The sequence below is a fragment of the Parasteatoda tepidariorum genome, chromosome X1 (genome assembly GCF_043381705.1).
Source record: "Parasteatoda tepidariorum isolate YZ-2023 chromosome X1, CAS_Ptep_4.0, whole genome shotgun sequence".
In the NCBI taxonomy this organism is placed as follows: domain Eukaryota; kingdom Metazoa; phylum Arthropoda; class Arachnida; order Araneae; family Theridiidae; genus Parasteatoda; species Parasteatoda tepidariorum.
In genome coordinates this window covers 37,741,482-37,755,824 of record NC_092214.1, presented here as the reverse complement: position 1 = coordinate 37,755,824, position 14,343 = coordinate 37,741,482, and the positions used below count along the sequence as shown (strand labels likewise).

General features: G+C 27.8%; 1 protein-coding gene across 1 annotated transcript in view; it reads right to left on the bottom strand.

Annotated features, from left to right (window-relative positions):
* Positions 1 to 13,102, bottom strand: part of LOC107451045 (galactose-3-O-sulfotransferase 2) — a 45,739-nt gene extending 32,637 nt beyond the window's left edge. The window contains exon 1 of the mRNA XM_016067017.3: positions 12,904 to 13,102. Coding sequence (XP_015922503.1) covers positions 12,904 to 13,025 — 122 coding nt within the window. The 5' untranslated portion in view covers positions 13,026 to 13,102. The remainder of the gene's footprint in view (positions 1 to 12,903) is intronic.
* Between the last annotated feature and the right edge of the window lie 1,241 nt (positions 13,103 to 14,343).

The following is a 14,343-nucleotide window of genomic DNA, read 5'->3' as shown; positions in this document are numbered from 1 at the left end:
CGGACTAATTTGCACGTGTAAATAAGTTGTTGTAGTTGTAGTTCATTTACGTCGCACTAGAGCTGCACAATGGGCTATTGGCGACGGTCTGGGAAACATCCCTGAGAATGATCCGAAGACATGCCATCACAATTTTGATTCTCTGCAGAGCGGATGGCAACCCCGCTTTGGTAGCCCAACGACCTGCACGCGAAGTTGAGCACTTTACGGTAGAACAGTTTAACGAGGACCAATACCGCACACCCTCGGTCCCTACGCAGACTGATCCAAGTGGTCATCTACTCGTACACTGACCACAGCCAGTGATGCTTGACTTCGGTGATCTGCTGGGAACCGTGTCTTAACGATCAGTCCACTGCGGGACCTTAAAAAATAGAATTTCTCTCTATATATACTGTATGATTAAACAATGATGTTCCTTCTCTTATATTAAATGTATTGGAATGCTGAATATTTAAGTAAATAGAAAAGTTTAAGTAAGCAAACAATGGTCCTTAATCAAAGATGTCTATAGACTACCGCGCCCTGCCAGTCTAGCTAATTTGAAACGTTCCTGTTGTGCTCACACTACTTTACACACAGCTCATTTATAACTTGTAAAATGAGTTGTCCGAAAGTGATAAGTTCGGCTGTACTAATTACTTTTCAAGATTTGCTGTAATCGTCGTTTAGTGATCGAATATTTATTTCCATCAAACTAAACATGGTAGATATTTCGAATATTTGAAAGTGTTGCAAAAAAATGCAGAATTCGTACTTTCTGTTCATTTCAGAAATGCAGAATGACAAAAAACGTATATTATTACTGCAACAAAGGCTATTTTGTAGAGAGAACACTTCTAAAATTTGCCAAACGTTAATTTGTACCATATTTCTATTTTTTAATTGAAATATTATAATCCGCTAATTTACTTGAAATAAATAAATAAAATATAAAAATGTCCTTGTTTTTAATTCGTAGTCTTTTAGTCAAATGATTATATAGTTACAGATTAATACTAATATAAGTTATCTAGGATTAATCTAAAGCGATGAAATTGAGAAGGAAAAATAACATACTCAAACATGACGCGTTTCGGTTGATGAATATTTTTTTGGCCTTAATGTTTAAACAACTGTAGCTCTATTAGATATCTTGAATAACTCTCAAAAGCTAATATTCGTGAGCTGACAGATTATAACCTTGAAAATTCTTTTCTTTTGCAAATATTTTGATAGTTATTTAAAAATACTTTTTCCGTTAAAAATTTTTTTTAAAAATATTTCTATCAAACTATGCGAAAAATAATGCGCACATTTTGCGTTCTAGTTTTCATTACAATTCATAATTTTTTTCTGATTCTTGTTTTATTTATAAATAAAAAAGATTTACAAATAGAATTTCATAAAATAGCTTTTCAAAAACAAATTTCAAACTTATATTTTACTATCTTTCCTCCTATATCTTTATTTCGTCTTATTTTTCACGATTACTACTAATAAAACTGCATTTTTACTCATTTGGTAAGAGTCCCCTCACCCATCAGGCTAACCGAGGGAGGTTTTCGTAGTTTCCCTCTCCATGTCACGCAAATGCGGGTTAGTTCCATCAAAAAGTACTCCACGGAGGCAAATTCAGGAGTTCTCTTGTCTTCAGGATTGGATTCAAAATTACAAGGTTACAGAGTTGCACATTAGTAGTGGTAAACCCAAAATTGGGGAGGCTGTTCAACGCGGTTATAAAATAAAATAAATTATTATATTTTTACATTGGGTAATATTTTTGTGGCTATACCATTAAATAATGCTCATTGCAATTTACTTTGTTTTTGATAAACTAGATAAAATGGCTAAATGTTATGAGTAAACATGTAAATGTAATGTGAATTTAAAAGCAAAATAGTATTTGATTCTGAAGTAAATTAGTCATAAGGAAGTTAAAAATCATCAGAAATCATGTCTTTATTCAATTTCAAAAATTTATTTGTTTATTTTAATAGAAATAAGTCTTAATTGTGCTACAAGTGCTGCAATTTCCTTATTTGTTTGTCTTTTTTTAAATTTAAAATAGCTATTTACCTCGCTTTAAATGCTAAAACCTTTGGGGGAAAACTGCCAGAAACTTGTTTACATAATGTTAAAGACCTTTTGTTGGCTTTAGTTTGTAACGGAAACACCCACGTCTACAAGTTTAGATTTAAAATTTGGCTCACAGATACTAAAATTAAAGCAGACAATTTAAATTTTTTTATTTGTCGTAAATCTTTTTCAAACATTCTTCAAGGCCCAAAAAAAGCGTGGTAAGGCGCTGTTACTGGAACAATTAAATCAAGCATACTTACAAACTATCTCTCAATTTTTTAAACACTAAAACAGATATTTAATACATTTCTTTACTGTAAACTTTAAAAAAGGGGAAATTTTGTTATCTTCTGTTGCACAGAGGAAAACCAAAACCTCTGTGGAATAGAAGATAAGAGAAGTAAGAGATTTCAATATGTAGGCAAGTCAAATTAATAAGTTTAAAAGTAAATAAAAAAATTGCATTTCATAATATTATTCTCCATAAAGATTCAAATATAATTATACTTTAATTCAATATTTATTTTAAATTGCAGTTTTTTAAGTAAATTTTTATTACATTGATAATCTTTTCATCAAGTATTTTATTTGAAAAAATTTCGTATTTTTGTTGTATAAAATTTCTTGAAAATAACTAAAACTCATAAATTTAAATTTCAACTTAAAAAAATTTTGAGTTTCATTCTCTGAAGGACAAAAGAAATATATTTTTTTGAATTTTTCCCTTGATTAAGCAAACTTAAATTAAAATACTTAAACTTAAATTTTTTTTCTCGCTTTTAGGATTCTTAAGCAATTCTAAAATTATTCGAAATTTCAATAATTACCTGTTTTGTACTATGATAAAATAATAATATACAAAAATACTTTTTCTACTAATTATTTTTTAGTATTTCATTATTTTTGCTAATATTTTTAATTTATCAAAAAAGATTATTGTTAATTTAATTAATACATTATTTATAATAATACTATTATGTGTTATATAATTGCATTAAAATATATAAAGTATTAAAAGCTCCTTTCATTCAACTTCAAATTAGACTTTTTATATTAATTATTTTTTTTAAAATGTCTAATTGCGTTTGAAAAATTATTAAATAATAATAAATTCGAGATCAACGACCCTAATGGAATCGGGCGTTAAATTGAAATTATAGTTAATGAGGGGCTTGTTTTTCAGTGCTTTTTTTCCTGCTCTTTTTTAGTTGTGATTCAGTAATTATGTTACAATTCAATGAGAAATTATATCGCTACAATATCATAGTAATCAGCATTTTCTTGGCAGATTTAAGTCACTCATACTTTATTTAATCTGATAACAAATAATTCATGCTAACTTTAAACAAAATAATTGAAAGTAAAGTGTGAGAAATTACCACTGAAAAAGTTTCTGGTAATATTTTTCAGATTCTAAAAATTAATAAAAATTGAAGCAACAATATTTCTGGCACATAGAAAAAAATTCTTTAAATTTGATCGAACTTGAATAAAAAATGAATCATTATTCAAAAAATGTTTTCAATAACAGTGTAAAACATAAGCTATCACATAAAAATCGAAAAAGGAAAAATGTAACTCTTTAAAACAAACAAAAAAACTAATTTGTTCCATAGATAATAAGTGATAATTAATAATTTTGTTAAAAGTTCCTCTCAGTTTTATTCGTTGTTTAATGAAAGGGCTATTTTTCTTTTATTGACGTTTAACCCACTTAAGAGAAAGAAATCGAAATTTTTTTTGCCAAGTTATTATTTCAAGCTTAAAAAAGTTATGCTTCTTTTAAATTTATAATTGGATGTGAAAAAAAACTTAATCGCTACACGTGCGGCAAGTTTCATATTTCTGAGTAAGACTAACAAGCAAAGTATTAAAGAAATAGTCATAAATTGTCTCATAGTTTTTTTTAATACTATGAACACTTTCTTTTCATCGTTTGTTCAAGAACACTTTCTTTTTCTTCTCTAACCGCTATAGCTGTAGATAATTTTACAAATCCTGCATAGGTGAACACCTGGCGTGACTGTAGTCTTGTTACATGCTTATTAATACATATTTATTTTAATGCCATGTTTTATTAAATTAAAATTTATATATACATATTTATTTTATAAGAGTGGTCTGCAGTTCCTTCTTTTTAACCTTTGCTCTGTGTATTATTATAGGTACACAATTAGAAAGCTAATGCAAGGCATTTTTTTAAAATATTTCTTATAAGCAAAATTTTTAAAAATACTTTGTTAGAATAAAAAGAAAAATATTTCTGAATCCGGAATAATTGACAAATATACCGCAACTGCCAACTACAGTGTTTGAACTTTTAATTATAATAAGTGATAATAAGTGATAATTAATAATTTTGTTAAAAGTTCCTCTCAGTTTTATTCGTTGTTTAATGAAAGGGCTATTTTTCTTTTATTGACGTTTAACCCACTTAAGAGAAAGAAATCGAAATTTTTTTTGCCAAGTTATTATTTCAAGCTTAAAAAAGTTATGCTTCTTTTAAATTTATAATTGGATGTGAAAAAAAACTTAATCGCTACACGTGCGGCAAGTTTCATATTTCTGAGTAAGACTAACAAGCAAAGTATTAAAGAAATAGTCATAAATTGTCTCATAGTTTTTTTTAATACTATGAACACTTTCTTTTCATCGTTTGTTCAAGAACACTTTCTTTTTCTTCTCTAACCGCTATAGCTGTAGATAATTTTACAAATCCTGCATAGGTGAACACCTGGCGTGACTGTAGTCTTGTTACATGCTTATTAATACATATTTATTTTAATGCCATGTTTTATTAAATTAAAATTTATATATACATATTTATTTTATAAGAGTGGTCTGCAGTTCCTTCTTTTTAACCTTTGCTCTGTGTATTATTATAGGTAGTACACAATTAGAAAGCTAATGCAAGGCATTTTTTTAAAATATTTCTTATAAGCAAAATTTTTAAAAATACTTAAGAAAAATATTTCTGAATCCGGAATAATTGACAAATATACCTTAACTGCCAACTACAGTGTTTGAACTTTTAATTACATTTAAAGTGGTTCTGAAACAACATTTAAGAAAGAGAATAATTTCATCTGTACTTAAAAACTTCGCAAAATGATTATCAGGTCTTAATATTTATAAAAAGGCTAAGGACAAAATAATAATAAGCCAAAATTTCAAATTGGTTGGGAGAGCGATAAAAATAGCACGATTTCCATGTAGACAATAATATGCTTCAGTGTAGGCTGATTTTATCTTATGGGAATTTCGGAAACTTGTAAAGTAGCTACCTGAAAACAATATTAAGAACAGTTTGATGGTAAAAAAAAAAGAGTTCTGTTTATCACTAATTGTTCCGATCTCGTCTTTGAATTATTTATATGACTAACGGTTTAAATAAAAAAAAAACAAAATAAAAAGTAATATTTTTAAAAACCGCGTTTTTGTAGTGGAGAATAATAATTAAAAAACAAAAATTTGAAAAACGAAAAACGTGGGGCGCATGAAATACATAACAGTAATGTTATATTAGTGTGCGTATGTGTGCTCATGAGAATATGTGTATGTATAGCTGTAATTGTATCTGAATGTGGATGTGGAATATGTTTGTATATATGCATGTGTATGAGGATGTATATGTGGATGTGTATGTGTATGAGTAAGAAAATGTGTATATGTATATGTACTGTTATGCATTTCATGCTCACCACGTTTTTCGTTTTTCAAATTTTTGTTTTTTAATTATTATTCTCCACTACGCAATTTTTAAAAATATTACTTTTTAGTTTGATTTTTTTTGTACTCACTTTCGAAATCTCAATTTTTTCTCTCACTATGTACAAAGCCTTTCAACTGACATGTGACACTAATTTGAAATAATCGAATCGACAACAAAAGACAATAGCGAAAATATTAACTTTTCTTTAATTTTAATTTTATTTTACTTTGTATGTCTTCTTTCTCTTCATTTTCATGCATTGTCATCCAATTCTGAACTATGTGCCAAATTTGAAGTCTGTAGCTAGTCGGGAAGCTAGTTTAAAATCGATTACAAAATTCCACCCGAACAGACATACACGAAGGCAAATTGATAGAAATGTGGAAATTTTAAATAAAATAAATTAATAATAACATGTTAAAGCTTAGATTTTGGTATCCTTTGGCAACAATCCGGTTGAAAAGTTGGTTATGCCCTCACAAATGTGATGTTTTGCATCGATCTTTACTAGCTCGGCAGGGAGCGAAAAAGAGGCTAAATTCCTGAGCAACGGCTTAGAAGGTCTAGAGGAAATCACATGACGGTTCTCATCTCTCATAAGCAAATAACATCGAATAGCTTAATTGCACAAATAAAGATAGGCTATAAGGACTATGTTATAGGTTATAAGGATATAGTTATTAAAACTCTTCTCACATCATTAATCTGTTCGGCATGACAGAGAGATTAAGATTCTGGACTTCGATTTGTAGTAAAAGCTTAGATTCATGTTCGAATGTGCTTAATTACCCTTAAAGCTTTCAAATAAAAGTACAGTAGAGTTTAATTGAAGTAGGGCTAAGAGTGTAGCTCATTTGTTGTTTCAGGTGGCAGCAAAATTTCTTTTTAATCCTTTGATTTAAAAGCTAGCTGAATAATCGTTGGCTACTTTCTATTCTCCAATTTTTGTAGTAACTTAATTAATTATCGTTACTCATACATTTTAAGGATTGTTGCTTAATAGGAAGAACGGCTTATCAACCCTTTTCAGATTGAAACTCGGATATCACAAATTACAAAAAGACACATTCAGGGTTACGGAGGGATTTGAACAAGCTACTTTCACGTTTAAGGGTTATTGGAGGAAGTAAAATATTCCCCTTCACAGAGACCCTTAATTAATGAAATTTGATTATTATTTCACATACACATGCAGACTCATACGCTTATTACAAATACGACTTATAAGCCCTTTTTATTTTGAATTATAGGTAAGTAAGTAGGTATTTTATTTACGTTGCATTAGAGTTGCACAATGGGCTATCGGCGACTTGTTCAATACTTCTCTAACTTGATAGTGTAAGTTTGAGAGTCTCGCAGTGGACTGATCGTTAAGACACGGATCCCAGCAGATCACTGAAGTCAAGCATCACTGGCTGCGATCAGTGTGCGGGTGGGTGACCGCTTGGATAAGTCTGCGTAGTGACCGAGGGTGTGCTGTATTGGTCCTCTTCAAACTGTTCTACCATAAAGTGCTCGATTTCGCGTGCAGGTCGTCGAGCTACCGAAGTGGGGATGCCATTCCCTCTGCAGAGGATCAAAATTGTGATGGCATGTGTCCGGATCATTCTCAGAGATGCTTACCTGGCCGTCGCCAATAGCCCATCTTACAGCTCTAGTGCGACGTAAATGAACTACAACTAAGTTTGAGAAGGACATCGCAATGTGCATCTAGGCTTACTGTGATATTCGAACCCTCTATTTTCCTGCTACAGAGCGTTTAGAAGAACGATAAGACTGCTCGGCCAGGAGTATTAATTGAAATTTGAGCTCAACAGAAAGAGGAAGCCGGAAACGTATTAAAAACTCCAAATTGAAACTTTTATCTCAGGTGTAAGTAATGAGATGTGTACTGCTTCATTAAGTAACGTTTGTTTAAATTTTGATCAAGGGGGATAAAAGCGAGTAGCAGAGATCCCCTCCCCCCCACATCGTCATCAACAGTCAACAGTCAATTTTGAAAGTTGAATTTTTCTCTCCTCTTCACATATATAAACCTCGTTTATTTTTAAAAACAATAAAAAAATGACTTATTTATTACCAATACAAAAAGTTATTTTTCTTTCATTGCTGGAGTAAATTTAACAATTTCTGAACTAAGTAACAGCAAGATTGAAAGTAAGTACCTGTGTTTAGTTTCGAAATGCTCTTTTAATGTATGTTGCTTATTGTAAAGTTCTAAGTCTGTTTAAAAATAGCATAGTTTGCTTCTCATATCGTATTATTTTATTTTGGTAGTATGGAACACGTTTGATTTTCTTAAAGGCATATAATTTTTTTAAAGAAATTTGTATTATTGTACAATTAAATAAGTATACAAAAAACGTTTACAAATCTTCCTTAAGACATTTTTTAAAAATTTATGTTTATAATTTCGTAATATAATTAAAAACACAATAAGAATAGTGTTTTTACTTATGATAATTTTTAATTTATTAAGACAAAAAATATCCTTTTTTTTTCAAATTTGCCTTCAGTATTTAAAATAAGATTTAAAGTTTTTTAAAAGTTCGCAAAAACTAAAATTGGTCCTTTATTATACTATTTTTCTGGAAATTTCAGGACCTGAGATTTTTCAAATTCATGTAGTCAAAGTACTGTATACTATATTTTAGGAAACTCATTCCAATTGTTACCATTTACAGTTTTTAAAATATATTGTTTTTAGTTTGGATTGCATGAAAAAAAACATTTAACTTAACAATATCAATTTAAATTAAAAGAGCGAATCTTACTTCACGTTATATTTGAAATGATATTTTTTCACTATTTAAAGGTGAATTAACAGAATAAGTATAAGAATAAAAATATACATAAATTTGTTTTGTCTGTCAAACCCATTAAAATTGTTCTTGAAACATTTTGCACATTTCTTATAGATAGGTATTCCGTAGCAAATTCCTAGATTTATTAAAAATTCGATTTTAATTCATTTTTAAGACTTAGTATCTGAAAAAACTAAGTCTCGACCCAATGACCAGTCGAAATAAAAATGACAACTTTTGATTTTTTTTCCCGAAAACGCAAGCATTAATTTTTTTAAACTTATAATATTAAAAATTTCCTGAAAAAATAAATAACTAAATATTTTGAAGGATCTAATTTTAGAAAGATTCTTCCAATTCACGAATATGCAGTGCGCTGAAAAATACGAACACCTGAGTAATTTAAAATCCCTAAAGATCGGATTTTCACGTAGTAAGATTCAAACTTAATGGTTTGAGTGCTAAACTTTAAATATGCTAATTAATTAGTGCTGGCGATATTTCAAGTTATGAAATCAGACACAAAAATTACAAATTTTTAAAGTTCCAGATCATTAAAATTGAGAATATTTAGCAATAAGAAATTCAATAAATTTTTAATTTCTTCGAAATAAGGAGTTTTTTACTAAACAATTATTGCTTACATTTACATAAAATATGGATTTAAAATATGTTTTAAGATTTAAATTTGATCTTTCTTAATTCTTTTTTCGTTTTTTAATTTTGCAACTACTTTTTTAGGGACATCTTTGCGCGCCACTGGAATTAATTTTATAAAAAGTCGTAGTGAGATTTAGAACGAAATATTGAAAGTTTAAAATTTTACGCTATCAAGATTAAAAATAAGGTCACTAAAACTTAAATATGAATAAAAGAAAATTTGACCATTAGAATTAACAATGGAAAATTTTATCTTTTAAAGTTATCATTATTTTAAAGACTTAAGTGTGATTTATTTGAATTTCTTTATCTATCCCTATAATTGCTAGATGTTTCAATCCCAGTCAAATACTGCAGATTTTATTCATATAACGTTTGTCTCATAATTGCCGCCCTTAATGTATATTTTTGGAATCCTAGTTAATAAAGTAAAAACTTTGGGGGTCGCAAATTAATACTGCACTAGCAAAAAACAAAAATGCTATCGAAATCTGAAAAATCACATTTAAAGTAAACTAAAGTAAAAATATTAAAATCTGTTTGACGGTTGAAATTTGAATGTGGTTCTAATGTCTTTTAAACTCCTCTGCTTCATCGCACAATTAAATCATTCGTTTTTCATTCAGCTTTCCTCAATAGTGAGTCGTCAGATTTTGATAGCGTTCTTGTTTTTCTTCCCTTGGAATTTAAATATTTATTTGTGATTAGTAATAAATATATCATTGATATCATTGAACTGTTTTAGAATAATTTTAAAAGTATTTATCGCCATGAATACGCAATGTATCGCTCATGGACTGCAATAGCGGCACAACTCAAAAAATCAAGTTTTGAGACAAGTGGGTTTAAAGTTTTCATTGCTAAGGTAAATGCATAAGAAATGCTTTCGTTTGCTTAAACGAAGATTACCTTCAAGTTGAATTCTGAGTTGTGCTAGTTTTGCTGCTGAAAAGAATGTGTATTTTCGTATTTATATCTGTTCTTAGTCCAAAACGCTTGTTTTTTGACCTGTGCCTCTATTGTAGTCCATGAGCGATATACTTATGTATGCAATAAATACATATTTTATTCATATATGAACCTGAAAATAACCACTCTCCATGTGGCAAATCAACAAAAAAAAGTGGGGACTTCAATTAAATAAACAACCGGCTACTTTTTTAAATTTATTATTTTTTTCATTTTAAAAATTGTTAAAGGGTAAAAGTGCATCAATGCAGAAAGACTCTGAAAAACAGAATTTCTTTAAAATATCTCATTCAAAATTTTTATCCTTCAGAATCCATCAATTTGTGATGGAAATATTAATGTTTAAGGAGGGGTCTATAACAATTCATGTTTCAAAGTTGTAATGTACACTTTAGATGTTTTTCGCTTTCCCAAATATTTTCAATCATTTTAGTATGTTTAACTGAATTCAGTATGTTTAACTAAATTTTGTCACAAATATATGTATTTTTTAGTGTTGAATTAACTTTTCATACCCGTAAATTACTTCTAATATGATTTTTTTCAAAATATGATTCAATACAAGCTAAAAAAGAAGTTTGAAAAAAGTGGCTATTAAACGAAAATAACTTATAGATATCACAGACTCATTACGTTTGAGGAAAAAAGTGTCTACTAAGTTATTCGAGTCTACCGGCCACTAGCTACTAACTGAAAATTTGAATTTTTAGGTCTATTCGTAGAAATTAATCTTTTCATAAATTTGAATAGTTATTATACGTTTATTTAATCTTCAGTAATGTAATTTTTAACATCGTGTTTCATTCATATACGTTTTTAACGAATTCCATCTGCTGAAAATAACATTTTGTTTTTAATTTAGTGATCGAAATTGTATGAAATATTGTTATGTTCCATTTATATACACCTTTTTACGAATCAGAATGTTGATGAGATGCTTATTTTTGTATTACTTTTAATTACATTTTAACTATATCTAAAATCGAGGTTAATGATAAAACACTGAAATTGTTTGTATATTTCTGAATGATTATTTGGTTTGTTGGGATCTGATACTCAACCCTTAATTTTTTAACATTAAGACTGGAAGTTTTTATTGCTTGAAAAGTTTATGAAATGAATAAGAAATTTAAATTAGTGTACCATTAAAGTAAGGCTGTAATTTATTGCTTTTTAAAGCATCGATTTTAAGATTTCCAAATTTTTGATGCGAACAATTGATTGAAATGATCTAATAACTGAGATACCGGCGATTTTTGCATTTTCTTTCCTCGCAGAATTATTTCCCAAAAATAAATAGCAGAGCTCATTATTTTCAGCTATCAACAATTATAGATATAATAAAAAAAATGTTACATGGAGACTTAAGATGTATAATTTATATATAAGATACATATGAAAATTTTGAAAAAAACATTTAATATCCTCAATTTTTTTAAAAAAATATTCAGAATTCTAGTGGTTTGGTTTTTATTTTATTAGCCTATTTTAATACCTTGTGTCCTATATATTTTACGATCTTAGTTGTTTGAAATCGAGACTTTAAGTACTGTATCTAGTTTTTATTTATTTAATTTGCATGAAAATAGCTGTTACGAGATAGCGTTTTAGTTGTAATTATTATGAAAATGATTGTTATTTAGTTTTACAGCTTTTTGTAATGCATTAATAAACTTACTTTTGTAACCATAAGCAGGTTAGAGTGTAAAAAATAAATATAAAAAAATAAACATAAAAAAATAATATAGAAATAAAATAAAAGGTATAAAGCAATATATATATTTAAATATGGTTTCATTTTCCTTAAATATTTAGAAAATATATCTCGATCTTTTTCTTAAACATACTTTGTTTGTTAAGGAAAAAAATAATGAAATAAAATCAAAAGCTAAAAATGTTAAAATTTTGGCTCTAAAATTTTTTCTAGAACTGGAAAACGATGAGGGTTGCACCAACAAAGCGAAGATATTTTTTTCGAATTTTTTTCATGCAAGAACTTAAAACCACGTAGATGTTTCTATATCTTAAAATTTATGTCGAATAATCTATCTTGAATAATATAATATCTGTCTGATATCATTAAGATATGGAATTACATTTGTGTTCTTTTGGATATGTATTTCAGAAGAAATCTTAGAATCAATATTAAGAAAAAACAGTCATTTTAAGTTTTCTTATTTTGTATTAATAATCTTTTGGCTGTGCAAAATTATTGCAACTATCTTACGTTGTAGAGGGTTAAAAAAAGTTTTAAAATCATTTTAATAAGTAGAAGAGCCTTTTAAATAAACTAGATACATTTTTTAGTTTTATATTCTATCAGTTTTCTATGTTTAAATAGTTTATTTTTGACAATCCTTTGTCGCACATTTTGGAACTAACAATTAAACGAAATTAAAGAAAATTGTGGGAAAATGTTTACAGAAAAAAAAGAACACTTTTTAAAAATTTTAATTTAATTTGTTTCCAATTTGTTTGTAATGAGAATTTTTTTTAAATAAAATTCCATTAAACATTTTTTTTCTTATATTTCTCTTCATTATGCATTTTTATGAGAGAAAAATAACCATAAATTATTCTGTCAAACTTTCTGAAAAATATTGTAAAACATCATTTTTTTCCAAGTTTTTTATTACTTAAAAAGACTTTTGATTTTTTGAAAAATATAAATACTAAAAATTATTAAATAATTCTCACCTTATGAGCGATGTTAAGGGATAATTAGGTACAAACCCAGCTATAAAAATTAAAATTGTAAAAGAAGCAATAGCATAAATAAGGAACAACCAACGTCGCTGAGGGAACCATGATAAGCCCATATCTACAGAGCATTCTCATGCTCCAACATCTCTAACTTGACATAACTGAACTCCCGCTTAAAACTAATTGTCACTTGCTCTCTGTTTTTTTCTCCCACTAGAGGGCGTATTTTCATCTCTTTTTAGGGATGATTTGATTTGAAAGAGCTATTTTTTTTCCGCCAAGGAAAGAAAACAGTTTTTATAACCAATTTGATAAATGTGTCGTTATGTGACAGACTATAAAAATTTCGCCAGGCGTTTCGTTTCATTTCAAAGATTATTAAAATTAATTATTAATAATTATCCACCCACCTAAAACCCACTTGTCAATTATAGTAAACCATCATACAAAGAATTACTACCACTTCTCATATTTCTGTTAGAATATTTAACTAATAAGGATGAAGAAATATTGAAGTAATTGGAGTAATATGAGAGGCAATGTTCTAAAAATAATGATTCGTGTAATCATTTTTGTCGGTTTTTCTGAAATTGTCCTATATCATTAGTACTTATATTTATCTAGATCTATATAGATATATATCAATTCAGGGAAAAAATGTCACCCCCCTATGAAAGGAGGAAAAATGGTATATACTGGTTTTGATACACTTGTTCAACTTTTTTCTAGTTTTTTTTTATTGAACAATTTTTAAAAATTTTTGTTTTCTCTAGAATAATGAATATTGGACATAATTAAAATTGTCAAATGTACATTTGAAGAAATAAGAAAGCAGAGTTCACAAGAATTAGTGGCGTACAATGTATTAAATAAATAAATAAATTACGATATGAAATAAATTAAATAAATTTATCAAAAATGAATTTATTTAATTAAAGGACAAAAATGAAATGAATAAACGAATATAAAATGAATAAAAAATAAATAAAATAAATTAATAAAATAAAATATAAGGATATGACCCTGAATAACTTTTGAATAATCTAAAAACGTACTCTTTTTCTGTATAAATACAACTATTTTTCGACAGATTTGGATATATGACATTCAAAATATAGTTTAATATGAAATAGGATTTTGAACCAGAAGAGTGATTGATGATTAAATTCTATTTTTATTTATTTTTGGTTTATTTCGCAGTATATCTTAATATCTTAAGTAAATCAGAAACTTTTCGCACACAGTGGTGAAACTAGTTTATTTATAGATAATTTCACCAGAAAAATAATTTTGTCACCTGTTTTTTTATTTAACTTAATAATGGTCAAAAAATATTTAAATTAAAAGATATGCAAATTTATTTTTGTGTATTTTGCCATGCCTTAGTATTTTAAGTGAATCTAAAACTTTTCGCACACAGTGATGAACTAGTTT